The following is a 27,487-nucleotide window of genomic DNA, read 5'->3' as shown; positions in this document are numbered from 1 at the left end:
ATTGACCTTTTACCCCCGAAGTAGGTCAGTAAAGGTCAGCCGCCCAGCTCTCTTGTCATTGTAAACACAAGCTTCAAATCTGTCCTTATCACTCCATTCAGATGGAGAAAGGTGCCACTGCCAGTTCTGAGAGGGAGATAAAGAGAGAGCCATATGTTTCACAGACACATTTCATACATTACGGCAATCCCCAAGACTGAGCGTGTCTTGTATTGTTTGCATTCTAAACTCAGGCAGGAAAGGCAAACATGACAGGCAGAGCCAGTACTTATTTGCGTATGAACACCACCAGCTGCATTGGACCTGAAGGATTATGCTGGGTTAGTCTGGATAAGTGCATCTTGGTGGTTATTGCCCTGTCTCAATTATCTCTTTCCCTCTCCGTGCTATCCATTTCAGCTGCTCCAGGGTATCCTCGATTCTCAGGGAGTCTGGCCCACACTTTCCTACCCATGAGCCACTTGGATCACCATGCCAACAGTGGAGTTCTCTATGGGCAACACCGTTTCTATGACACCCAAAAAGGTGAGGCACAAGATGATTAAAATTTAATCAGACAGAAATAAGACCATTTAAATCCAATTTATACAATATAGTATGGTGTAATTTGATTTGGGATATTGATATAAGGATGCCTGGGGATACTATCATGAGAGCTGAATAATCTAATTCATTCTGTCATTGTCATTGCCTTTTCCTTACTTGAGTAATGCATTTGTCTTTACTGGCCTGCCTTCCTTCCTCTCTTAGAGAACTTCTATCTTCGAGGTCTCCCGTCCCAGCCACCTCTCATCTCAGCCAATCACAGTCTGCCACCGATGTCCAGGGCAGGTTCAGGACACTCTCAGGGGTCCTGCAGCAGAGATAGAGATCCTGGGGTAGCAGCAGGTCTACATAAGGGTCTTAAAGAGGGGTCTGTGGAGAGAGGAGTAGTACCTGTCAAGGACAAGGAGAGGTCCAGTAGCAAACAGGAGGCAAAGGAGAGACAGCAGCAGCAACAGCACCACAGTCACCAGCCACCCCAGCCCACACACCATCACCATTCCCACTCCCATCAGCAGCACCCACACTATCCACAGCATCCACTGCCCCTGGAGGAGGTCAACAGTCGGGCACTGGAGAGGCATAAGGCATCACTCACAATGGAGTACAGCAAGGAACACCCTCAGAGTATGGGCAAGCCCCTCAGTGCCTGCTTACACAATGGCAAGATGCAAAATGGAGATGCAGGAACTGGAGCAGGGGCTAAAGCCTCCATGTCCAGCTGTGGAGGGGAGGGCACAACCCTTGGGACTATGGGAGGTGGGGGGAGCGGCCAGGGCAGACATATGGGGTCCAGTGGCAGTAGTCGCTGTACCAAAGAGGGGGTAAGTGGGGAGATGAGGATCAGTGAACAACCCTCAGACTGTCTGGAAAGGGGTCAGGCACCACTCCACCACTCTCTGTCCTACTCTGTACCCCCACCCTTACACATGGGTTCTGCTGCTGGAGGGGCACACCCCCACCCGCATCCTCATGCTCATCCCCATACACATCCTCACCCAGGGGGCTTCCACTGCCTTCAACTCCATCCCAGCCACCCACACCACCCACATCATTCCCATCATACACACCACCACCCAGACTTCTTCTGTCCGCCCCCTCCTGCACCTCTAGCCAATCCTGCCTCACATGAGAGGGGGCCAGCCAATGCGGGGCGAGAACCTAAAGTCACAGGGCCTACATTTGTGCCATCTGTGGCAGACCTGGGGGACAAATCCAGCGGGCCATTCCAGCTTGGTAACCCTGACTGCCAGGGTGTGGGCGGTGGAGGGGGAGGCGGCAATACAAAGGACAAAGTAATAGAAAAGAGTGGAGGTGGTGGACACCATAGTAGTTGGCACAGAAAGCAGCAACAACAGCAACAGCAGCACCCATACAGAAAGACAGAGAAGGCTCCAGAATGGATGCAGTCCCACCACCAACACATTCAGCCCTCACAGCTTCCTCAACCTCCCCAACAACAGCCTCCACATCCCCAACAGCAGCACCAGGTTGTACGATCACGCAGTGCTGAGTGTATCAACAGTGGTGTGGACATGGATGTGTTCAGACCCTCACTACCCCAGGGACCCAAGACTGGACACTCTGTTCCTCATTCTGTCAACACTTCTCCTTACAGAGACTGTTCCCATCCAGGACCCCCACCTAACTCCTCCCCACTTGGAAGTAAAAGCATGGGTCAACATAGTGGGGCTGGAACAGCCCATGGCCCTGGACCTGGAGGTAGCTGCTCCTTACAGAGAGATGGACAAAAGGTAGCCAGGATTCGCCACCAGCAGCATGGCCGACCTGGCCCAGATGCTGCTTCTCCAGCTGAGCTGAACCAGGCAACTAATCAGGAGATGAAAAGAAAGATGGACATGTCCACTTATGGTTACAGTAACAGCAGTGGGCAGCAGCACCACCACCAGCAGCCCCCAGTGCCACCTTGGGCCATGAGGCCACCCCACCACATGTCACAACCAGAGGAGGAGCAGAGGAAGTCCTACATGGAGTTAGGGGCCACTGGTGGGCAACATTCTCAGCAGCAGCAACAGCAGCAGCCAGGAATTAACCTGCCTCCTCCTCAGCCTCCCCCTGCACCTCCCCTCAGTCAGCAACAGCAGCAGCCTCAGCAGCAATCTGAGCCCCAGGGCCCAACTCAGGGGGAGAGCAGTGCCATGAAAAGCTTACTGAAGTACAGCAACCAGCAACAGCCACTGCTCCTCTCCCAAAAAAGCCCCTTTGGGGGACTGGGAAGCCTCAAATCAGGTCCTGCTGGGGGGAGCTGTGCCCTACAGGGTAATAAACAGACTCTACCTTCCAGGAAGGGCCCAGCCAATGACAACGAGCGCCCTGATTATAATGGGCGGGGCCGGGATATTGGGGAAGCAGGTCATGGGGAAAGTGAGGTGCGGCAGCCACCAGTGGGAATTGCAGTGGCGGTGGCCAGACAAAGGGAGCCGACTTGTCGTTCATCAGACAGTCATCCCAACAGCCGACAAGGCAGGGTACATCCCTCTGTGAAAGGTAAGCAGTCTAGGTCAGTGCCTCATAAACAGAGGTGAAGGGAACAGAGACAGTTTTTTTTTTTTTTTTTTTCTTATCTGTGACCCACTGATGACCTAGCTGTGAAAAAAAGAAACCAGAAAAAGCATATAGCTGAAAAAGCCCGAAACATATTGGTGTTACTGAGAATTTTTTGAGACAAACCTTTATTTTTGGTGAATGCATTAAGGGTTTTGTATGGTATGTAATACTCACTGTTGTTTTACTAAAATAGATTTAAATATAATTTGCTCTACAGTAGTCCCAAACCATGGCTATCCACTTTAAGTGAGTTGTATAATATTTAGCTTTCTTCTTACCCATAAGCAAAGATCTGTAAATTTCACAGAAATTAACACTTTAATTTAAATAGGAATAGCAATTAACATTACATAAATATTACTGAGCTTGGCTCCAAACCCATGTTGTTCCTTTGTTTGGTTTTAAACAAACATAAAAACACAGTCTTGCTTTTCATTAAATTTACCAGCCTTTACCAAAAATAATTCTTTAGCACTACTATTTTCAAACATGGCAACAGCAAGCAATCAGTGACATAAGTATCCCTGCTTGGACTTGTACTTACTGTCCAGAAATTCATGGTGCCATTTTGAAAACAGTTGAGATGATGACCTTTGATTGGGTTCATCAGAATCTATGTAATGCCTCATTAAAGTGCTTCATGTCAACAGAAGACTGATTTCATTTTTGGGGAAGAAATAGAGGTATGATGAAAGAAATAGGCCATCAAATAGTAAAGTATATGAGAGTATAGTAAAGATGGCTTTCAGTGGGGCAAACTAATAAGCAGTGTCAGTAGTCTAAGTCTCTTGTGAGTCGTGGTAGTGTTCTAAGAAATGGTAAGAGACTTGGAAATATGTCCTCACAAGGACACAACGGTGAAAGCAAATGGTTAAGCTAACGTTTGTCTTACAGGACCACCGCGCACCATGTATCCTTCAGACCCTACCGCCGAGGAGGAGAGGAAGAGGATGAGTGGGGAACAGATAGGTCTGACTTGTTTAGACAGAGAGAGAGATGCATATATCAGGTAAGCAACTGTAAAGCCATTGCTTAATACCCAATTCAAATCTGTATTGTTAGAAACCTTCAGCCTACTGGTCCTCATTTACATTTCCTTATATTTGGCTTATCCTGATGCAGGGATAATAAGGAAAGGGTGGAGTTTGCAAGGATCCACCCCTCCAACAGCTGTCACGGGGACCTCACCTCTCATCTCATGGTCCCAGGCGGGACTTCCCTTCAGTCTGGCCAATTAGGAGATCCTGCTGCACATTCTGCTCACCATCATTGGATGCCAAGAACTGGAAGCCCATCCCTCTGGATGACAGGACACTCTTATGGTAAGAGAATATTAAGAGTTTTGGAAATTAAAATTCTAAAATTGTACTTAATCATTCCACCTGTTTGACTTCATTGATTTCAGTAATGATATTTTTCACTGAGATCATGTGAAGAAGGTAGTAGAGTCCTGCTTTTCCAATTTATGGAATAGATAAAAAATGAGGGCGTTTTTATGCTCCTCTGATTTGAATGTCAGTTATGCTTTTATAAAATATTGTTCAGCAGTAAATGTTTAGTTTCCTAAATGCCCGCAGAACTCAGTGTCTCATCTCAAATTTGTGAAAAATTAAGCAGCCAGGATTTTACATCATGCTGAAGAGAACACATCATTTCAATTTAACCATGTTTTTATTGGTTCCCAGTCAGGTTTAGAATTGATTGCATGATTTACTCTTTATGGCTAGTAGTAGTTACAGTATATTTGTAGCTCTGTTTTACATTGAATATGATGGGTACATAATCTAAACTGACATAATTTCTATAAAGCAGGTATAGGTCATACAGCCCTGCACCAGAATCTGCCCCCAGGTTTTTCTGCAGCTATGTCAGGCCCTCTACAGCCAGTCCTGCCTCTGCCTCAGGACCCCTCTGCCCAACTGGTGGTCCTGCCCACTGACCCTCCTGCCCATCCTGCAACCCATCACCTGGGTATGCTATAACCTTGATTTCTCCTTTAAGCCAAGTGTATTTATGAAGCACTTCAAACAAATGTGTCTGCCAAGTACACACAAACTTCGCATGTATGGCCTCACACATACTGATAAATGTATTTGCCCTTATAATCTGCCACACAAATGTAAATCCCTATATATTTGAAATTTACTTCACCTCCCACTGACTAATGATTAACACAATGTTATGTCAGTGTTCATATAATCTGGGGAAAACATGTTTGTTATAGTGATCCTGTGAGCTGCCGACAAACTTCCCCTCGATGGGCTTGTTCACAGCCATGCACACCAACCCACAACCCACATTTCCTGCACACCACCTGCTCGGCCTGGCAGGAGTAGTGCTCTCAATGGGTCAGGGTACTCATCTAAAGCTATATGTACTATATGTGCCTCCACGTACACATGCATACACAGTGTACCACACCAGAGAAAAAGGACATGTGAGAATGAAGGAAAGCTCACTTATTCAGTGAACAGGCTGTGAAATTTAATTAGCTCACATTTTTCGATGGTACTTTTCCTTCTGTGCTCCACAGGAGTTTAAGCTGAGAAGGGAAGTGCATCCACAAAAGCTTTCCCACAGGAAACATTTATGTATCCAAGATTACGTCTCTGAACAAGGATTTTTGGTGTGTCTGGGAAAAAGGGGGTGGGAGGGAAAGTCAATTTAGATGTAATTGTTAATGAGAAGTGTATTACATACAGAGAGAAAACATCAGGTTTCAGTTCCTGTAGTGTGGGCCCACTACTTCCCAAGTGGGACCTCTGTCATAGCACATCACCCACATCAAATTGTAATGGTCCTTAAAGCCACATAATGAGAAAGGTTGTCCACCCACAGACATGGGAACTAAGCTTCCCGCTGGGCCGTTTCACAGACCCCCTTTCTGTGGTTTGGCTGGCAGGTGGGACTTCTTGGCGGAAAGGCCACACTGAATACTCCAGTGAGACGTACACGCATTTTCAGTCCAGTATTTTGACCTTTAATCAACCTACAACCATCATCATCTGTTTGCATTTCATCATTGTCATGACTTTTTTCCAGCATTCCAGCAAATTCTCAAGGCAGTTCTTAAGAGACAGCTTTCTGTTTAGAGCGGGGGAGAGTGTGGGATTGCTTCTGCCTGGAGACATGTTGTTCTGTAAAGTCAAAACTCTTTTTCGAAGAGATTTGTCTATGTCAATGCTATAAAATGTGAATACAATGGTTTTTAAATGATCCATAATGGTTTCACTGTTTTTAAATGGGGGTGTGGGAGGTAGATAATGAGATATATGGATAACACAATGTTGTATTCTAGTGTTGCACATAGTGTTGATACGTTTGAATCCAAAGGAAAAGGTTGCTAAAGTGTGTATGTGTGTGCATGTCTTTTTGTTCTAACGTAGCTTCCTCCATCACATTCCTCCTCCTCTCTCTCATTAGATGTGATGGAGCAGCCAGGGCTGTGGCCCCCTGTGTATGGTGCCCGGGGCCCACCCTCCCACATGCAGCATCCTGCTGTGTACTCCCGATCCCAGTTTCTACGGCAACAGGAGCTGTACGCTCTCCAGCAGCATCAACAGCTCCAGCATCAGCATCAACATCAACACCAGAGCCACCAGTCACAGCAACCACAACCACAGTCCCAACCCCAGCAGCAGCAGCACAGACCTGCACATGTCATGGACATGCAGCATCAAGCCACACACAATGCACAGGTGATTATAAAGTCTAAATATGCAAGAAACATTTTAGATGTGAGGAGAGTTTGATTAATACAGATTTATCCAGACTGACATCTATCTGCAAATGCAAAACAGAACAAGACTCAGGCTGAGTGAGTCATGTGTCAGCTTGAGTTATCACATGACTATTTAGAATATTTACTCTATTTATGTGACTACATTGCAATGAATTGGTTATTACATTGCTAATATAAAAAATCAACATGCTTGAGATCTTAAAGGTTTGTTGGGCCCTTCAGTAAATATGGATATTAAAATAATTTTATTCTAATGCCATAGATGCAGAAGAGACCAGATGAGGCCTCAGTTGAACTGGAAGAACTTATTTCAGAACCCAGGACATCTAAACCTGCCAAGCCCTACTCATACAACCCAACTCAGAGGAATACCTCTCCCCCTGGGGCTTGCACTGCTCACCTGTCCCCTTGCTGCCAGTCCCCGTCACTGCGGCCGCATCCCAAAAGCACTCCTTCTACACCTTGCCCTGCTCCCAGCCCCGCTGTTACAGCCCCTCACTCACCTGCCATCAGCCCAGCCCCACCTCAGATGCCCAAGGGGGCAGAATCCCTGGACAAGAGAGGAGAAGGGCAGCCCCCGCAGGACTACCCAGAGTCTTTGGAGCCTGGTAAGCATGAGCAAAAGCATTTATATGCCTACAAAAATATAAAGATGTGCCTCAAAGTTTCCCAGCTGCCTTTGATGCAATGCATGCAATGGCATAAGAACAAGCAACATTGATGACATCAAGTGAAACATGCTGTTTGCAATCAGTGTAAGATGCAGCTAGTTACAGATGTTAAGCTAAATAAGTCTGATACATGGCAGAAAGGACAGTGAATTCTAGGATATAGCAGCACCTTGTACAGTATATCCAATGATTATTGGAATACCCACTGTTGTTAATGATCCTTTTTTTCTTCTGGTGTGGTAATATGTGTGGGTGGCTCTGTTGGCAAGCCCCTGATTGACTGAACAGCTCAAAGCTGCAGAAAATGGCTGCCGGCTGAGCTGGGGCTTTCCAGTACCGTTACCTTGGTAATGACTGAGAAACACCTCATCCAGGCCCTCACCTCTCCTCCAACACCACAGGCCCCACACTCCCTTCATCATCATTAATGTCTGGCTAACGGCCGCTGCACACCAGAGGAGTTATGTCAGGCGTTCTGATAAACCTAAAGCCTGGCCCACTTCAGATAACACACTCAAACAGGGCTACATGTGGTCCCCTACCCCTCTAACTGCTGAGAGATCAAGGCAGAGTGCCACTTAATTTCCTTTTCCTGTTTTTCACCCTCGTGACCTCAAAGGTAGAAAGTTAAGTTTAGAATGGGCCTGATGTGTAAATTTTCAATTTGCATAGCACCTCTAAATGTAAGGCTCTCTTCAAGAGAAAGTGTGCTTGTATTTCAGCTAAAATATCATTTTTTGTGGGAGATTTTATCAGAATTGTTAATGATTCTATTATATACATTTCTTTCTCTCTATAGACTTGCCCCCTGGATACACCTACCCTGCTATTGCAATTGGCTACAGGAGTGGGCCCTCCCCCCAGGATGTTCAACTGGCTGAGCCAGCTGACCTGGAAGCAGTCCAAGTGGAGCCTGCTGAGCATGCTCCCCAGTCTCTCTCCAGCCTAGGGGAGGAGCTAGACTGCCAAGCAGTGGTCAGGCCCCTCCCAGAGCCACTCCCACCCAATGAAGGGGAGCAGGAAGAGGAGGAAAGAGTGGTTGAGAGAGTTCTGGAACAGAGGGAGGATGTTGAGGTCTCAGTGGTGTCAGCAGCCAACTATGTGCCTGGAGAGAAGGAGGTGGAGGAGCAGGGGCCCGCCGAGGAAGAGGTGCTGGTTTGCCCCCCTGCCGACAGCCCGGTGTGCGAGGCTGCTTCCTGTCCAGTCCCCCTCTCAACAGAGGAGCCTGAAAGGCCAGAAGCTGTCATCACCTTGGAAGAGGAAGAGGATGATGAGGCGGTGGGTGAGGAGAGCCAGGTGGAGCATGCTCAAAAGGTCAACATGCCTGGAGAGCAGGAGCCAGAGCTGGCCACCATCATTGAGCTTGACCCTGCTTCCCCTGCAGCCCCTGAGCAGCAGTCCTCAGCCCCTGAGGAAGCAAAGGATCACGAGCAGCCGCGCGGGAACAAGACGACCCCTGATGACACCTCAGTGGATTTAGTGTGTCTTTCCCCTGCCTCAGCTTCCACCCCTAGCCCAAGCCAGGCAACTGTCACCGTGCCCCACAAACCTCTTGTGCCCTGCTACTGGAGTCTGGAGCTTCTGATTGCTGCTGCTTTCTGCACAGATGTACCACCATTTCCCTTGTTCCCTTTCAGCACCCCATCAGTTGCCCCGTCACAGCCCAACCCCCACCAGGGTATGGAGCTTTTGAGTGAGCTGGCAGATCTGGAGCTGCAACAGCAAAGGCACACCTGTGGGAAAAGCCAGGGTGAGGGACAGTGGATCCTCCATTACTCATACACATTAACATGCACACAGAAACACACTCATATCAGCGGAATGCACTTCTATCTCATAGTTTACCCTCCTTTTCCTTGGTGTCCACTGAGACCAACTCCCCCTCTCCCCTCAGGCCTAGCCTCCGTCACTCTGCGTTCCCTCCCAGATACTCCTCTCTTCCTGTTGGTCTCAAGAGCCTCTGGTGGATTCTAACACGTCCCCAGAGAAGCTGTCTGCATGCCTGCTTGCCGTTCCTTTTCTTTGGTGTGTTAAAGGCACTTTTATTTCCTAAAAGGCTGTTCTAACGATGCAGAGGCCTCAGGAGAGGGAGAAGAAGCAGGAGGACAGGGCTGAACTACTAGTGAGGGGTGTACACCTCCCTCTCTCACTCCTGTCTCTCCCTTCCAGCTTTCCTTAGGGAGCTGTCTCTCCATCCTGCCGCTGTTTGATCCAGACGTGTGCATGAATGCACACACAGCCAAACACACATAAAATACACACCCTATTGCAAATACACACACTTTAACAAAAAGGAAAAAAAAAATTAGCAGCACACCAATTGGCTTCCCTCTTTCCCAAACACAACACGTTACTGAAAGTTAGTGTGTAATCACAAAAGCAGTCAATGTTTTCAGCACCCTGGAGCATTGCCTGGCTAATTAGACCCCATTGTTTTAAAGTGCCTTTAAAAGCTTCCTTGTTTTTCAAAGCGCCATGTGTGTGTGTGTTTTTTTTTTTTTTTTATTCATGCAAAAGGATGTTTTGTGTTTACCACAGCATCCTAATGCATTTAACTGCTCCCAAAAGAGGCTTCTATAAAAAGGGTATCATCAACTGATTTCAGAGTCAGTGATGTTGTCTTCGTGATGCAAAACTGTTGACAGCTCAGGGAAGTGGCACATGTCGTTTTAGAGTCACAACAATAGTCTTTACCAAAACAAGTACTAAAAACCAGAGGAAAAACAAGTCAGTATTCTTTATATATTCATGTAAAGACGTGACACTGCATTACTTTGTCATGTTTCTCCATCTCTGTGACTAGACTGCAACCCCCAATATTCAGCCTCTTGTGCAGTCCATTAATGGCAGATATTCCAGTCAGTGCCACAGGCAGATAGGGCTATATAGAAAGAGCATGGCCCAGGTGGCCACTGACATAGCAGCATCTGGTGAGTCCACATTGATATGACCTCTGAAATGATATACTGCTGCTTCTTCATACTGGCTCAGTGTGCCCAGTTTCCCTCAATGCCTTTCTTCCTCGTCATTTGTTGGCTATATCAAAAGATTACTGCTGAAATAATAAGCCGCATGTGCAGGTTTTGACGTGCACAGGTGTCCCTCACATGCACAAATTTTTAAGGAAACAAGCTTAGTTCACTTGTAGTGTCTCTAAATCAAGCATGCATAATAAATTGCTTTTTTCTTTTTGTTCTGTAACAGAAGAGGAGTTGCTAATGTTTGACCTCCAGAGCCTTGCTACCCTGGCCACAGCCCGAGCACTGGAGATGGGTTCCCAGGAGGACAACAGTACGGGTTCAGGTCGACACTTCCCAGCCCGCAGGATCCTCAATTTACGTAGGAAATGTAGCTGGACACCTCGGAATGAACCAGTAAGCCTGCAACTATAGTGTGCCCTTGTTAATGACTCAAAACACACAAAGATTCAATAGGATTTTTATGTCTTTCATTTAAATAAATTAATAGATGACTTAGTGAAGAATGCATTTTACTTGAATCTTCCAAGGTTGTTAAAAAAGCAAATAACCACTAATGATGTGCTCTTCAGGTGTGCCCAGCTAAAGGTAGCATGGAAACAATGGATGGTCCGGAGCTTGCAATGCGTGTGAAGTTGGCTGAGCTACAGCGTCGCTACAAAGAGAAGCAGAGAGAGCTGGCCAAGCTTCAGAGGAAACACGATCATCAGTGAGTATATCCTCCTTTTCCTCAAGCTCACCTCCCCATTGGATTCAGAGATTTCAAAAGTAAAAAAATGTTTCTAATGTCAGAGGTAACTCATTTCTGTTTTGTTTATTTTTGCTGCCACAACCTTTTGAGTTTAGATACTATATATGTAGTATCTCAGTTCCTCTCTGTGTGCATGTATGTTTGCAAGCAGGAAGGAGGAAACACCTCGCAGCCCAGCACGACGAGGACCGGGTCGGCCAAGGAAGAGGAAACCCACCCTCACTATGGGTCCAGTGTCCTCATCTGAGAGCCAAAGAAAAGTCAAGTAAGTATCACTCAGCCCATCTCTGCAGGCTGGCTGTAGTCCAGTCCTGCCTGATAAGCCCCTCTGTATCACTGGCATACAGGGACTGCCTCTCATTGGCATAAACAGGAAATGGGAGAACACAACTGAACCATTCAAGGAAGTCCACTTAACCCTTTCTAATGTAATCAACACTGGCGTTAATTGTGAAACAGCATAATCGGTGTCAGTTGTTTGTATGTTTGCTCATACAGAATATTTATGTATGCTCGAAATGGACTACACATACCTACAAAACCGCTCAAAGGTCTCATTAGGTTTCAACCCAGCTAATCGTAAACCTCAGTGGCATTACTGTAGTGCATGCTGAGCTTAGCTGGGCTGGGTTCGGGGGGGAGTTGGCTGGGGGATGACAGGCAGAGGATGTAATTAGAGTACTGTGAATTCTCTTGTAATCTGTCCCAGCAGCAGGAATGTGACACACCACTGCCATTACAGCCCCACAGGGTCACCATGGGTCCAAAGGATAACATGATGGTCAGACAGTCCAGGCACTAAGAGATAAGCTGACATTTAGAGCTTTCATACAATGTCTGTGAGTGTGTATGAGGTAAAAAACAATTAGTGGAATACAGTGAGAAGTACAGAGGAATAAAAAGGAAACAGGGGGACAGAGATGAAGAGATTGGATGATATTCAAGAAACAAGGACACTACTTTATCTCAGAATTTGATGATGACATTTAAAAAAGTGGAAGAGTCAGCTTCTGTCAAAACAGGGACACCATTGCTGTTTGGTGGTGGTGGAGGTACTGGTAAACCAAAAGGGTCTGGGGAATAAAGGTTTTCTGTCAGGCTTCAATTAGTCTTGTCATCAGGGTTCGGAAAGGCTTGGTGCACTAAATGTCACCTCGCAGTGTTCTTTCTCTCTGTCTTCTCTTCTTGCTTCTTTTCTCACTGTGGTTTCTGGGCAACAGTCCACAGTGTTCCCAGCTGCCCCTCTGCGATGTCACCTCCACTCTCCTTCCACCCATGTACCCCTGCCCCCTCGCTAGGCCAGCGCTGATCAGAGTGGGGACGCTGATGCTGGGTGACAATGACACCCAAATGAAAGGGTAACGGGGCCAGGGCCCTGCAGCGAGGTGCAGTGGAGGGCGGGTGGAGGCTGCCGTTGGGTTGTGGGATGTTTTTCCGACCACAGTGCAGTAAACCGCAGTCTGTCTCTCTTTTGTTTCAAAATCCCAGCCACAGCTATCAACAGCTGCATTTTATTTTTCTCCAAGGCGGTCGGGGTGTACTGCCTTTTGTGTTGGTGGATCTGTGTTACAGTGCAGCAGAGAATCACGCGACGCCTCTGAACGAGAAGCAGGCAATCAGACCGGGGACTGATTAGCCCCATGTTGCGTTACATGGCAGGGTTATGTAAAAGCATGTGCTGAACCTGCCACTCATGCCGTACAAGACACTGATGCTTGGGTGCTATGATGGAGGGCAGTAGGTCAGTAGGTAACATCCCAGCCTTTTAGTATCTCCTTCCTTACCTTATTCTGCTTGAGCCACAGGGAATGCGTGTCAGTGTTTGAGTAAGCGATGCATTAAAGCCCCCCTGCTTGCGCTTTCTATGCATCTGTGCAATTAAGTATGCATGCAGCTGTGTGCTTATGAGCATTTATGCAGGCATTGTTTGTTTTTGTGCGTGCCTGTGTTATTCCTGTGGGTAGAGCACTGGGGTCCTTTGTGGTGCTGCTTTGATTGGGGGGAAGGCAGAAGAGAACTAACGCTCGCCAGCAAACCCTGCTAATCAATTCTGTTTAATTAGTCACTGTACGCTCAGCCCCACCAGCCCCCCCACAGAGGGGAGGGACTCTGTCACATTGTGTTCGTCAGCAGCGGAAGGCAAGCCATGGTGGGATCTGCCTCACAGGGACAACTCACACTTCACTGCCACCTCTGTCACTCTCCTGTCAGTCAGCGGGCAGACAGTTCCACTGCCCGACAATCGCCTTCATTCTTTTCATGTTCTGTTACAGATGCATGCTGACACACTCTGATTGTGAGATTTACACACAATTGAGGCCTACACACAGTGCATTCTCTGTGCTCTCTGTGCTCGTTATGTGTTCCTATGCTGAATGCACTTACAGAAGCACACACCATTAGATTGCAAACAATGTGTAGTTACAGAATTGTATGTGGTACAATATGTAAACAAAGAACTAACATGACATTTTGAATAGACTGTATTTATCTACTTCACATTTAAACCTTGCTTACTCTGTAATGTGACTGATTTCCTATGCTGTACAAACACGAGGAGAGGGGAAGTTAATCTTTTGTTTGAGCAAGGCCTGGCTCATGTCGGTGTGGTCTATGGGCAGTCTTCCAGAGGGAAATTCAAGGGCATTTGGAGTGGTTGGCCTGTGATGCTGCTCACTGTAGGGGAAAGAGTGTGCCACAGTGATATGAAAATGCAACTGGAGAGCTATGATATTCACTGAGAACAATAGAGCTGCATACAAATGTAATGCCTTCCAACCATTCACTGTATCTTTCAAAGCTGTGTAGTGCTTCACAGGCTGCAACGACACTCCCTAGATAAAGCGTTAAGGCTGCTTATGCCACACTGCCCTCAAACAATCCCAGGTTCCTTGTTAGATCCCAATTTTTCAAGTGTGTGGTTCAGACACAGGGCTATCCTTGTCCTTTTATGTTATTCTGTTCATCAGACAGTGAAAGGAGAGTTATTAGATCCCACAGAGAGGTGACTCAACTCTGTTTTCCCCCTGTGATGTCCTACCCCCTCTTTTTCTTTCAAACCACCGCCATTCTTCTCTAATGAATGCCTCTCCCTTGTTTTGACTGGCAGGTCGATGGGGGCGGGACATTCCCTGACACCTGAGGACCTAGGAGGGGGCGGAGACAGCCAGAGAAGGAAGAAGAGGCTGTCCAGTCGAGGTTTTGAGCGACTCAGCAGCACACAGGTCAGGTCTTGTCCTCTATGCGAGTAGAAATGAAAGAGGCCACACTTTGTTTCTTTGTGTTTGATATATTCCTTTGTTGCATACTATTTCTAATTAGGTACAACCCTCAGGAGTCAAATTCTCTGCTCTTCATATTAATATCTTTTCGTTGGGGCTTCTACTATTCCTTTTTGTTCTTTCTTCTCTGTGTGTGAGCAAACGAGAGCCCTCTTCCTCTGACGTTCTGATGCTTTAGCGGCTGCTGTGACCGGGAGTGTAAATGGCTCTCTCTCATCTCTCTCTATTGCAGCAGATAAAAGCGCAGGGCTGCAGAAAAAGCAGTCTTCACAGTGTGCTCAGCTCCAAGCTGGCCGGTGATGTGGCTCAGCTCAAACAGAAGGCCCAGGCTAAAAAGAATCTCTCAGGGATGGGCTCCAGGGACAAGGAGGTTTCACCCTGCAACTCCAACCCCAAGCATGGACACAGAAGCCACGGTGCAAGCAAAGCTGAGTTCAGGCGAGAGTCTGGGGGACAAAGTGACACAGGTAGATACGGGCAATCACAGTATTGATTCTGCCTCATGCTGTTTTGTTTTAAAGCACAATGCTACATTGTCAGTTTCATACTGTTGAATCTTTAAAATTCTACCAACAATACTTGACTTAGATTTGAACTGTAATGGGTTTGGCAAACTCTCTCAGCAGCCAGTGTGGACAGTGGCCCCCAGGAGAGCTGGACTGGACTGGTGCGGCGGGGACGTAAAAAGGGAAGCACCACCCTGACACAGGGTTCCTCCCGTCTGAGCCAGCCCAGAGCGAGGGTTCTTCGTGGCCAGAGACAGGAGCCAATGGAGGTGGGAGAGAGCTCCCCTCCAGAGAGTGACTCCTCTGATCAAGGTGAGGCAGTGAACGCTGAAATTTGGTTATGAGACACATAGATAGGTAATGAAACTAAATCCCACCCAATATGGCTCAGTGGTAAAAATTGTCCTCTTACAACAAAGAGGACCTGGGTTTGATTCCTGGCCTTGCCCCTTTCTATATGAAGTTTGCATGTTTTCCTATGTTCACACTATTGACTTCTGGGTTCTTTCCTTTACTCTCACAAACACAGACAAGTAAAGTGAATTGGGGACTTCTAACTGGCTTGCAATGAAATAATGGGTAAAAAGACTTTATGACCATTTACCCTACATAAAATTAAAATGCTACAGAAAACAAATGAGTATGAGGGATTCAGACTCAAAACAGGCCTCTGTTAAAACTATGCAGGGGACTGCACTGCTGAGGCGTGTTTTCTCATGTATTGGCAATCCAAGAAGTCCCATTTGAGTAAACAGATTAATGAATTTGAAGGCTTATCAGATGCCAAAACACTGCACAGTTTTATAACACTCATGACAGGATTTTACTGCTCTATAAAGTTATCACAGCAACAGCTATTTTATTTTCACAACATAAGTGTAGAAATACTTTGTTCACATCACAAAGTAATCTACCAGGAATGTGAACTTGCATGTATGTTATTGGCCAATGTAGATGACTATATGTTGTGTTACTCTGTTGGCTCCTCCGCTGCGATGCCGGGCTGCCTCCATTCAAATGAATCAAAGAGCTGCATTTATTTCAGATTTGCAGTGCACATCTGACTTGTTTCAAGTTAAAAATAAAGAAACAACCTCTGACATATTTATGGCTGACCAGAGGATCGCTAACACGTTGAATCAGGTATACGCTTTAGACGTGCAATTCCACTTTATCTCTAGTGTGCCTTTTGTTAATTTGTAAATCACTTTGAAAGCCATCAGAGGTTGGTGAAAAGGTGTTGATGAATGTCTTATAAAGGACAGAGGTGTGCATGGACATTTGACACCTCAGTGATCAGCCTTGTTGGCTGGTCTGGGCTAGATGTGCATCCACAGCTGTGGACACTTGCCTGTGAGAGGCTTTGACAGCCCTGGAGACTAGCAGACTGGGTCTGGCTTGGGAGAGCTCAGTGACAAACACACACAACACACACACACACACACACACTCACTCCCACACAAACTCACTCCCACATTCCCTAGAACACCAGCTCTGTAGCATGTGGGTTCACACCAGGAAATACCATCGAGGCAAAGCACTTCATACATCATTTCTATGAACAGTTAAACTATTTACTTAAATACTAATGAGGTGCCTGTGAAATGATGGATAGAAGTTAAAGAACTTCTCTGGTTAGTAATGACTTAAAAAGATGGATTTGATAAGCCAAGTAAGTTCATAAAACCTACCTATAACTCTGTACTGTATTGTTTTCTATCTCCATTAGAAGAAGAAGAAGAGGAAGGCAGTTATGACACTGATGAAGGTCAAGACTTCAGAGTCCAACCCCCCAGAGATGTTACTTCTAGCTCCTCTGTGACAGGTCCAAGTCCCTCATCTGTTGTAAAACTAGAGGCCAATCAGAAAGCAAGGAACAAAAAACAGAGACAGGAGCTTTATGGTAAGACTGTCCTTTGAAAATGATTTATAAGTCAACAAAGCTGCCCCACATCTTCATGGGAAGCATCTGTTTTGTGTTTCTCCTGGCTTGTTAGCTTGGTCTAAATCTGTTTCTCTAATTGAACCGCACAGGCTCCCAGAGTCTGTCTGGAGCAGAGGGGGAGGTCAAAGTGAGGAAGAAGACCCCCTGTAGGCTGGGTCTGGCCACTGCAGTCAAAAACCACCATGAAGATCACCGCCCTGAAGGGGTTAGGAGGCCTTGCGGACCTAGGTCCAAGGAGCCTCGGTGGGGCAGCCATGGGACCAGAGGCAACCGCTACCGGAGGAGCATGGGACTGGCCACCTTTCCAACCACCAGTGAGAGGCTAAAGAGGGCGACCCGCAAGAGCACTATGCTGAGAGGAGCAATCAATAAGGTTAGCAGAAAGTATTTTTTACATAAATTTTGATATAATGAATTAGTAAAACCAAATACACTAATATTGGTTCCATTTCCTAGGATAATGAAATTAAACAACAAATAGCAATGAAAGAAATATCAAAATGATATTAAGTCTAAGAGCTCTGTATGTAACTTTCCACTTTATGGCACAAATGCACATGGTAGTAAAAAGATGGATAATATAGAAATATTAGGTGATGGAAAATATCTCTAGCAGTGACCCAGTAGGTGTCAGGGATAAACATTTTTTCTTATTTGTATACACAAATTTTAATTTGTAGCCCCAGTTTAATTAGTGCATGTGATTCCAGAACCTGAATTAATAACGCTCACAAATTAGAAATGTGTTCCCTCAAATTAATAATTGCAACCATGACCTGAGTGCTTGTGGGAATAGGTCACACTCTCACCACTCATCTTGTCCATCCTCATGTTGACTTCAACAGCGGAGAAATTGCTGGTCAGTCCAGTCCCCCTCTCCACACAGTGAGGAGGGCTGCAGAGGCCGAAGGGGCAGGGACCAACAGGTACAGTACCAGTCACAGTAAATTCAAAAAACATGCAATCCTCAAAAACACTCAGAGAATCAGGTACATGCAAACTGTCAAACAGGATCCCATTCTATGAAAATGTCAGCCTTCTTTGCTTTTTATTACCAGTTCTGATGTCTTACTGTCCTAGATTTCTCACCCTGAGGACCGTTACTGTAGAACTATTAAAAGTACTTAGCACATTGCACATAGCCCAACCTCCTGCTGTGTAGTCTTAGGGGAGGAGATGATGAGAGAGATGTAGGAAAGGGGGGTGGCTCACACCTTCTGCTGTGACAAAGTGAAAAAATGGTTACTGTCAGGAGATGGTACAGGCACTGTGAAGTCCCCTGTGGTTAATTGCTACTTTAAGGAGCATGCTAAACAATTTGTCCCTTCTTCAATCACACTTTCTATCTCCATGCTTATTTTTTTTAATCATCCCTGCATCCACCTACTTTCCTGACCCTCCTTTCTGTTATGTTCTACAGCCAAAGGGAAGAGCAGTGAGTCGGCTGCTGGAGAGCTTTGCGGCTGATGAGGGCTTTCAGATGGATGGCAGCAGCTTCTCGGAAGAAGAGGAGGACAACAGCTGTTCATCCAACAAGAGTCTTGAAGGTAAGAGATAACACTTGAACACATCTTGCACCAGTGTTTCAAGCAGCAGATAGTTTCAGTGACATTGGAATATTAATTGTGATGTTTGCTTTTCCTTATACAGCTCCTAATTGTGTCCTGACCAAAGAACTCTTAACTGATGGACTGAAGGTGCTGATCTCAAAGGAGGATGAGCTTCTATACGCTGCCAGGATCCACACTCTGGAGCTCCCAGACATGTAAGCAGACACACAGGGTTCAAGTTAAATTAGTCAGTTTGTTTTTGATTATACGTATAGATTAGGCAATACTACATTTTTGCAAGTATTGAACTTAATCTGATTATTTTACTTATTGAGGTGGAAATAGAAGTAAGCATAATGCAATCAAGAGGCTTTGATTACTTCAATCTTTCGAACTACACTGACATGTTTACACCTTTGTCTGATTTTTGTCAGTGTTCATTCAGCACAGGTGGTAGAATGGAGTAAATTGGCATTTCTAAGTAAAAGCCACATCATGACTAGCAGTGCTGGGAAATCTAATTAATGAATAATCACGTTTCCTACCACATATCTTTGTAGACAATAACCTGTCACAAAATAAATCATGCAATGTTTATTCAGGAAGGCATCTTTAAGATAAAAAAAAGGAATTTGAGAGAGATAGAAGTCATCACTAAGGTTAAGGTTAGAATTTTACCCTCTTTTTGCCCCCCCCCCCCCCCTTTTTTTTTCTTTTTCCTCCTTACATAACAAACCCCACATTGCCTTATACCTGGCTCAGTGTATCAATATGGCTCCTGTAGCTCAGGCAGCAAAGAGATGTTATTACAACAGCAGAGTGGGAGTAGCATGACATGGGAGCCAGGCAAGCGTAATCTAACCAGCTGAAAATAGATTCTGATTTTTTCTCTCTCTCTCTGCTGTACTCTTTTTCTAGCTTTAGCATTGTTATTGATGGTGAAAGAGGAAACCGCCCAAAAATCTATTCATTGGAGCAACTGCTACAGGAAGCTGTAAGTTCACCCCGCTGCACTAAAACACTATTTGCTACAAGAAAAGTCATCACTTGTTTGGTCTTGGTCACTCAACACTTCCATTCCTCTTAAACATCCTTCAGAACCTCTTTGCATTTCTCCATTGCCTTCCAGCCTTTCTGTGGCTCTGTCAGTCCTTTCGCTTTCTCTCTTTCAACCTCCCTTGACTGTCTCTCAGGGTCTTTGAGGCCATCTAAATCTCTTAAATGAATATGAACAGATGGGAGGCAGGATCTTTGGGATCTTTGTGTGAGTGTCTGTGAATGTCCGTTAAACCCAGCTCTGTGTGTGGGTGGGATAATCCCACTAACACCTGGATCCATTCATGTTTTGGAGTTTCAATGGGAGACGACATGAACTTTACATTCCTACTGCTGCCACAGTAATGGAGTTGTTTAAGGGCTCAGATCGACAAAGACACAAAAGCACATAAAGAGAAGCTAGGTAATGATGACTTGGAGTGTTGCAAAAATGTAGGGTTAGCCAGCTATTATAACATGTCCATCTATTTGACTATAAGATTGTTCAAGTCTTTAGTTGTAGCTAGCTTGGTTAAGATTTTTTTTTTTTACCTAGACCACAAGATTGTTAGGATGTGTGATTATCGCCCAGTTTCATGTTAAGATATGATTACAGTTTACCTAAGTCATCCATGTAATGAGACATAATTATATACTGTAGAAACCACAGCACATTCTTGGCTGGTATTCATTTGCATTTAGGTAACCTATGCTTCCTGGTGTGCTTTGCATCCAGAATAGAGTGTTTACTGCAGCAGGTGACCTTTGTCCCATTTTCTGAGAGGATGTTGGTCTATGTACTAATAACAACTGGGTCACCCAAAGCAAAGCAGCCATATCCACATATTCTCCTATTGTGGAAACCAGTCTCCACTATTGCCAAACAGGGCACAAGACATTGTATCTGTACACAAAGGAGTGTCCAAAGATGATGACCCTGAAAGAGTAGAGCAGAGTTTAACTGGCATGATTGTGCCTTGGATTACTTACTTTTGCTGTCACTCCAATGCATCACAACTATACAGGAACCTCATGCAAAATGGTTTTGGTATGATTTTGAATGATAAAGTAGTTATTTATAAAATGTGATATGGAAATCATCCCAACTCTATACAAATTGTATACTAGACATGACTGAATTTCCTGTTGGTTATGTTGAAGTGCAGAATGTATGAAAGTGAGCTATGTGCTACTTTTTGAATAACTTTACTGGCATACATTTTCACTTAAAGTCATGAAGGATCATTTGTCATAATCATTTGTTTGTGTTTTCGGTTAAAAAAACAGGTTAATATAGTCAGTAAATAGTGTGATGAAATTTGAAAAGTGACACCTACATTTCTTCCACCTCAGGAAACGTAGTCAAAATAAACACATTCATACATCATGGGTGAATAGGATTCAATTAACTTCAAGTATTTTTGTATGAGGTTTTTTGTTTGTCTGTTTAGGCATAAATTCAAGAAAACTCATAAAAGTCCCACATGTCATAACTTATGTCTCCCTATTGACCAAGAATTACCAGCATTCAACTGACCACAAGATCAGTGTTGATCAGATGCCTGTTCTGCAGTAAATCCTGACGCTCACACATATATTAGTCCATTTACTACGCAACATCTTGTCCCCTCCATCTCTCATCCCTGTAAGCTCACTCATCAATGTTAGTTTTCCCACAAAGCGTCCTCACAATGCCATTTCCCAGTTCTCTTGGCTGTTCTACACACTGCACTCCTGGCAACTTTAGTCTTATCTAAACAGTCATAAGATAGCAGCTGGTTCTAATTATGTCATTCTTCCACTTTTGTGTCTTTAAATTCATCCAACAGCCATTAATTTGACTTTGACACCAATACCCCGATTTTCACTGAGCTCCTTCTCACTTTGCACACACACACACACACACACGCTCACACCCACATCCACACCTCATCAGTCAAAGGGTCCCTCGCCATGGCAACAGTAAATGAAAGCAACCTGAAAGAGCCCCCAGTGAGTGGCGGATGCTGGGGCTGCCTGCATTGTTGGAGGGAGGATCTGGCAACCTGCAATCACAAGCTCTCTATTCAGGCCCTCTTTAGTATTACTCAGCAAGTCAGGATTTACTGCATCATGGCTTCCGTTCTTTTCAGCCCTGACTGGCACATTGGCATGAGATAAGTGCCGCTTGGAAACGTGGCACAGTGGCTGCCCATGCACAATGCTCCATTGCTCTCACACTGTTTGTATATGTGTGTGTATGTGTGAGTGTGTATGCATGCATGTCTTTGTGTGTACTTTTGTACAGCCTGTAATGAATCTTAATTATGTTTTGGTCTGACTTCCAGGTCCTGGATGTACGTCCAGAGTCAGAGGCTATGCTCAGTGAAGGAACCAGGGTGTGTGCTTACTGGAGCGAACGCTCACGCTGCTTATACCCGGGCTACGTTCGCAGAGGTGAGACATCAACTTTGTCCATCTTCATTTTCCTGTTCATCCTCTGTATCTTCAACTATATATTTAATTGTATGCCACTTTTTTGCATTTGCTCTTTTTCCTGCACATCTAAGGAAGTGATTTTTTTGTCTCTTGCAGGTGGTTCATCTGATGAGGGGAAGCAAGGAGGAGTGATGGTAGAGTTTGATGATGGAGACAGAGGAAAGATTTCTCTCCCAAACATCCGCCTCCTGCCACCAGGATACCAGATTCACTGTAGGTTTCTACTCTCTGTGTAACTAAGAATTTGCCTTTTCATGTTGTAGTGTATTGTGTACCTGTAACTAAACGCTAATAATCCTCTACTCCTTGTCCTTTAGGTGGGGAGTCACCTCCTGCCCTGCTGGTACCCAGCGGGACCGCAGCCAAGAGATGTTCCAGTCTGGAGCAGGCCCCCATCAGTGACAGACCCTCTGACAGACACAACACTATTAATACTGTAACCAACAATCAACCTCTAACACTTCACAAAAGAAGACCAGGTAAGAATTAACCCCTAAAACTCGTATTCACCTAAAATTACCAGAAGGTTTTAATATTTCTTTTTTCCTGTGTAACAGTAGCACATATATTATTTATCTGCTTGTTCCAACAAATCATTTAAGCTACATGAAAAAAGCCATGCTTTTATAGCTGCACTTGAACATAAAATGGAGATATTCCAAATGCCTCATGTCATTTTATGAAAAATATCTAGAAAATTTCAGCTATCTTTGAAAACCATGGGTTCTTCACTAGAATTCAAGATACTTTTCTGTAGATGTGTGCAATGCTCAGCTATACAACCCAACACATTAGCCTGTCAAAGCATCTTATATTTCTAGTATTTAGTTTTTGTTCATATTCTGAGAGGTTCTGAGAGATTTCATTTTATTTCTCTATGGTGACTTTTGTGGCTGTATGATTTTATTTTGGATATATACAGTACATTATATTGAAAGGCATTTCTGATATTGTGTCTACATCATGCATATAAATGGGAGTGGTGAACAAAATTACCATAGAGATGAATCAACACATTTTTGACACGGTGTCAACATAAACTGAACAGTTTTATAACAGGATTTATTGTGGGGCTATTTTATTGAACTGTATTAGATTGCGCAGGTGTACTGATTAAACTGGTCAATATGTATACAAATGAGACACAGCCATGTTTTATCATTTGTGATTTATTGGTAAAATACATGACACATGTTTTCTTCATTCTAGGGAGACCAAAGGGTTCTGGGAAAAAACAAAAGCAGCAGCAGGCTGAGAATGCAAATAAAAATGCTTCACTTTTCCTGGGTTGGCCTTCATTGGCCAACACCAGGAAGAGGACATCCGACAATCTATTTCAACTCAATGGGACACCCAGGAAGGCCTTGAGAGGGAAGGAGGATGACCTATTCCCCTTGCCTCAGATCCAGCCACTGGCCTCAACCCCAGCCAAAGGGCTTTTCAGCAGCAGCTCCTTTGAGGTGGACTCCTTCAGCAGCATTGCAAATGGCTACTCCTCCTTTTGTACTCAGTCCACAGGGCCAGGTCCAGGTTTATCTCTGGGCCCTAGAGGTGGGCTCTATGGCCAGAGGCGCAGGCAAGATGAATTGGTAATGCCAAGGAGCAGGAAGTCTGGACAAGAGTTCCTGGTCAAGTTAGATCATGAAGGAGTGACCTCCCCTAAGACAAAGAACAGCAAGGCTCTGCTGTTGCGAGGTGGATCTTCTGGTGTGAGTGGTATGCCCAGGACAGAGGCTTACTCACATCCAGTTCTGCTGGTTAAAGACAACAAAAAGGGTGGTGCCTCCAGGGTAGAACTACTCCTGAAAGGGACCACACCCCAAAGAAAGCCCTCGCCTTCTCTGCGTCTGGGGGAATATGGAGACCTGGGCTTCAGCTCCCACCGAGAGTGTCACAGCTCCTACTCTGATCTGGATGATGAAGAGGAGGAAGAAGAAGAAGAGAGGAGGAGGGCTTCACTGGCTGCAGCCTCAGGAGGACTAAGGACAGCTGGCCGTTTCCTCTCTCGTCTCTCTGTCTCCTCCTCCTCTTCTGGTTCTTCCAGCTCCTCCTCTTCAGGCTCTCTCTCCAGTTCCAGCTTGTGTTCCTCTGACAATGACTCCTCCTATAGCTCAGAGGATGAGGAAAGTTCTACTCTAATGCTGCAAAGTTGTCTGTCTTCCCACCGGGGACTCCTGCAACCCACTGAACCCTCCACTTCTTCAAGGCCACACCAGCACTCCTTTGTGGCTAAAGCTGTGGCTGTTTCCAATAGCAAAGGAGTCCTCCCTGAACAGGTCTCCAACAGCAAGTCCCTGAAGAGGAAAGAATGCAGCAGCTCCACCTCTAAACCATCTAAGGATTTTGTGAAGAAACCTAGGATGCTCCCTGATGACACTTCATTTATTCCAAGGCCCAAGATGTCTGCATTCCTTGCAGGGCGACAAAGTTGGAGGTGGTCAGGAAACCCTACTCAGGTGAGAATTATACCCATGTCTCTACCTCATGCCATCAATCATGATATCAATTTCTCCTCTTTCATATAATCAGTTTAGGTATCTTAGAATACTAAATAAATAAAGTCAGTAATAATTATTACCATTATCAAAGAAGATTGGTCAAAGTGTCTGGTATTTCACAGAGACGAGGTCTAAAGGGCAAAGCCAGAAAGCTTTTCTACAAGGCCATTGTGCGAGGCAGAGACACAGTGAAAGTGGGAGACTGTGCTGTGTTCCTCTCAGCTGGACGCCCTAACCTCCCATATGTAGGTCGAATCGAGAACTTCTGGGAATCCTGGACCTCCAGCATGGTGGTCAAAGTCAAGTGGTTCTACCACCCTGAAGAGACCAAGCTAGGCAAAAGGCATCGTGATGGCAAGGTGAGCTGTGATGTAGGTTACAATTTTATGGAAATTGTTATTCACCCAGCATACAGAACTTTCAAATGACATTTATTCTTTCTTAGTTGGTTCATAAATATAATGATGCAACTATTGTTGCTTTTTCCTTATCCAGCATGCCCTGTACCAGTCCTGTCATGAGGATGAGAATGATGTCCAGACAATCTCTCATAAGTGTCAGGTGGTGAGCAGGGAGGAGTATGAGTGTCTGACTCGCAATCAGAAGCCGAACAGTACCTCCCCAGACCTCTACTACCTGGCTGGGACGTATGACCCCACCACTGGTCAGTTGGTCACTGCTGAAGGGGTTTCCATCCTGTGCTGAACCTCCATAAAGACACTACTGAAGGATTCCTCTGGAGGAAGGATCATAGTCCAATACTTTACCTACAAGACCCTCCAGCCATGTGAGACGACACGTGTTCCTTGGCTTCAAGGACCAACACCAAAGCAGGGCTGTCTGGGGTTACACACTGGAATCTATTGGTGTCTAACCTTCATGGAAGTGAAGGGGATGTCCATATCTAGTTGATCGTGTCAAGAAGAATGATAGAAGTCTGGGTCTTCCTGGGCATCACAAAATTCAATAACTGGTGTTTTATTGGTCTAACTAATCTCTTTTTAATATATACCATTTGAGTGACAGCTTCATAACTGGTTTTTGAACTCAAGCTCCCAGCTCCTATCATATGTCACCAAAGGAGAGCTGAGAGTGCATTGGACTGTGCAAAGTACCATGAGGCTAAATGGTCTCTGAGGACCAATTATTTAAAAGGTAGCCTTACCTGAGGGAATGAAAAAGAAAGTGAGGCTGGGGGCTCTCCCCAGACCTCATCATTCCAGGGAAGTTGAAAACATGTAAAGGATGTAAAGTTGATGTCTGTAAATATTTTGAATTTTTCCCAATCAAGCCATACACTTCAGTACCTCTCGCCTGTCTTAACTGTTCAGGTGTACATTGTACAGTTGAATTATTGTATTGTTGTCTGTTGTCTATATGTACATAAAAGCTATTTTATATAGGAGTTTATTGTATATATGAGATGTATCCATGTTTGCGATTGATTTATTTTTATATGGGTGTAGAATATGTTTTTTTTTGTTGTTGTTTTTCCTTTGCTTTGGGAAATTAAGATTGAAGATGTTAGTGTTGCACTGCATATGCCCTGCTGAGACAGAGACAGACAGAGCACAGACAAAGACAGAAGGATTTAGTCTATAACAGGAAAAGACTCACTTTCTGAGAGATATGGGGTCATCCTGTTTAAAAATAGGTCAAGTGGCTTTTTGTATAAGTGTTCTGTTACTTCACATTTTTGTTATCCTATCCTTTTTATTTATGTACCTCTCAGTTGGTCATCATCACAAGGCAGATCCCACTGGACTGCAATCACGGGTCAAAAATGATTTAAGATTAATGATATGAGTATACCATTTTGACACAATATTTGTGTGTGATGAGTGTCCTGGCATCACAATAATCATGTCCACACAAATCAATTCAGAACAAAACTGGGTCTTTTAATGAAAATGTGTTAAATGTGCATTGCACTCATGAATGCATAGCACATAATAACCTACAAAATACCAAAGTGTCTTTAATATCTTTATTTCCTCTATTTAAATTTAACATGTCAAGCACCTGTATTGAACTCAAATCAGAAATCACTGGTAACTTATAGAATACTTGTCCTCCACTATGTGCATATATATTGGCTTTGTGACAATGATTTCTTGCACATGTACCTGCAGTTTTGGCTAGTGCAAAAAATATGCAGCAAAAGGCCACCTGGGAGTGTGACTATGAAGTTCAAGGTACTGACAAAGTAAGAGGTTGTGTACTGACAATATGTTGGAATTTGTCTATTTTAGTTTCATCAGCCATCTATGTCTTTTGTACAGTACACGCACATACTCAATGCTAACTGTGAAGGACAATCAGATTCACAAAGCAATGGACATAGAGTAGGTTCACTCAATCTGAAAATTACTTAAGTTTATTTAATTTGTGCCAAGTACATTTTGTCTATTTTTGTCTTGTTTGATATGCAATCCTGAGTATTCTTTGTTCACAAAGGTTTATTTTGTTCGCCAACATTTTATTTATTGTCAGTGTTGCTGTTTGTTCATGCCAAGAGCGCTTTATGAGAATGTGACATTGTTTTTTCTTGGTGTGATGTCGCATTTGCATTTCTTAAATAAAACTGGTCTTGTAGAGGCCATCTAGTGAAAAGAAATAAAGCAACACTGGATTCTTCTCATCCACAAACCTCTGTGAATTAATTGTGTTATTTTGGCTGTGTCCGCTTCAACTTACTTCGCACACCATCTGTCATCAACACATTTATATTAATTTCAGATTTTTGCCCCTACCTCTAGTATAAAATTGTAAAACACATTTTGTGATCAGTTTTAAACACAGAAATAAAAAATCCTGAGAGTAAAAAAAAAGTTATCAGTCGCCAATTATAGAGAGAGGAAGAGAAAGAGAGTGTTTGTGTGTGTGTGATATGAATGTGATGGCGTAAACATTAGAAAGCCACTTCTTACTGTAAGTGACA

General features: G+C 44.6%; 1 protein-coding gene and 1 long non-coding RNA gene across 7 annotated transcripts in view; one reads left to right on the top strand and one right to left on the bottom strand.

Moving 5' to 3' along the window:
* Positions 1-27,195, top strand: part of LOC122967804 (BAH and coiled-coil domain-containing protein 1) — a 66,628-nt gene extending 39,433 nt beyond the window's left edge. For 2 of the 5 annotated variants that reach the window (XM_044332627.1, XM_044332631.1), the window contains 26 exons: positions 400-525; positions 751-3,051; positions 4,006-4,120; positions 4,234-4,433; positions 4,921-5,082; positions 6,535-6,809; positions 7,116-7,461; positions 8,324-9,274; positions 10,729-10,898; positions 11,075-11,211; positions 11,405-11,518; positions 14,363-14,477; positions 14,767-15,001; positions 15,158-15,352; positions 16,770-16,943; positions 17,075-17,358; positions 17,831-17,911; positions 18,406-18,532; positions 18,636-18,750; positions 19,454-19,529; positions 21,898-22,006; positions 22,145-22,261; positions 22,366-22,527; positions 23,258-24,504; positions 24,669-24,905; positions 25,042-27,195. In XM_044332627.1, coding sequence (XP_044188562.1) covers positions 400-525; positions 751-3,051; positions 4,006-4,120; positions 4,234-4,433; positions 4,921-5,082; positions 6,535-6,809; positions 7,116-7,461; positions 8,324-9,274; positions 10,729-10,898; positions 11,075-11,211; positions 11,405-11,518; positions 14,363-14,477; positions 14,767-15,001; positions 15,158-15,352; positions 16,770-16,943; positions 17,075-17,358; positions 17,831-17,911; positions 18,406-18,532; positions 18,636-18,750; positions 19,454-19,529; positions 21,898-22,006; positions 22,145-22,261; positions 22,366-22,527; positions 23,258-24,504; positions 24,669-24,905; positions 25,042-25,251 — 8,381 coding nt within the window. In that variant the 3' untranslated portion in view covers positions 25,252-27,195. The remainder of the gene's footprint in view (positions 1-399; positions 526-750; positions 3,052-4,005; positions 4,121-4,233; positions 4,434-4,920; positions 5,083-6,534; positions 6,810-7,115; positions 7,462-8,323; positions 9,275-10,728; positions 10,899-11,074; positions 11,212-11,404; positions 11,519-14,362; positions 14,478-14,766; positions 15,002-15,157; positions 15,353-16,769; positions 16,944-17,074; positions 17,359-17,830; positions 17,912-18,405; positions 18,533-18,635; positions 18,751-19,453; positions 19,530-21,897; positions 22,007-22,144; positions 22,262-22,365; positions 22,528-23,257; positions 24,505-24,668; positions 24,906-25,041) is intronic. The other 3 variants (XM_044332628.1, XM_044332629.1, XM_044332630.1) reach the window with 3 other exon arrangements.
* Positions 422-27,487, bottom strand: part of LOC122967806 — a 61,451-nt gene continuing 34,385 nt past the window's right edge. Inside the window, exons 3-4 of one of the 2 annotated variants that reach the window (XR_006398678.1) lie at positions 703-853; positions 422-508 (exon numbers count right to left, since the gene is read on the bottom strand). This is a non-coding gene — a long non-coding RNA (uncharacterized LOC122967806). Of the gene's footprint in view, positions 509-702; positions 916-27,487 lie in introns of those variants that run through there. The other variant, XR_006398677.1, reaches the window with a different exon arrangement.

This window comes from Thunnus albacares, chromosome 17 (assembly GCF_914725855.1).
Source record: "Thunnus albacares chromosome 17, fThuAlb1.1, whole genome shotgun sequence".
Classification (NCBI taxonomy): Eukaryota; Metazoa; Chordata; class Actinopteri; order Scombriformes; family Scombridae; genus Thunnus; species Thunnus albacares.
Note: the sequence above shows the minus strand (reverse complement) of the source record. Positions and strands in the feature narration are given on the sequence as shown.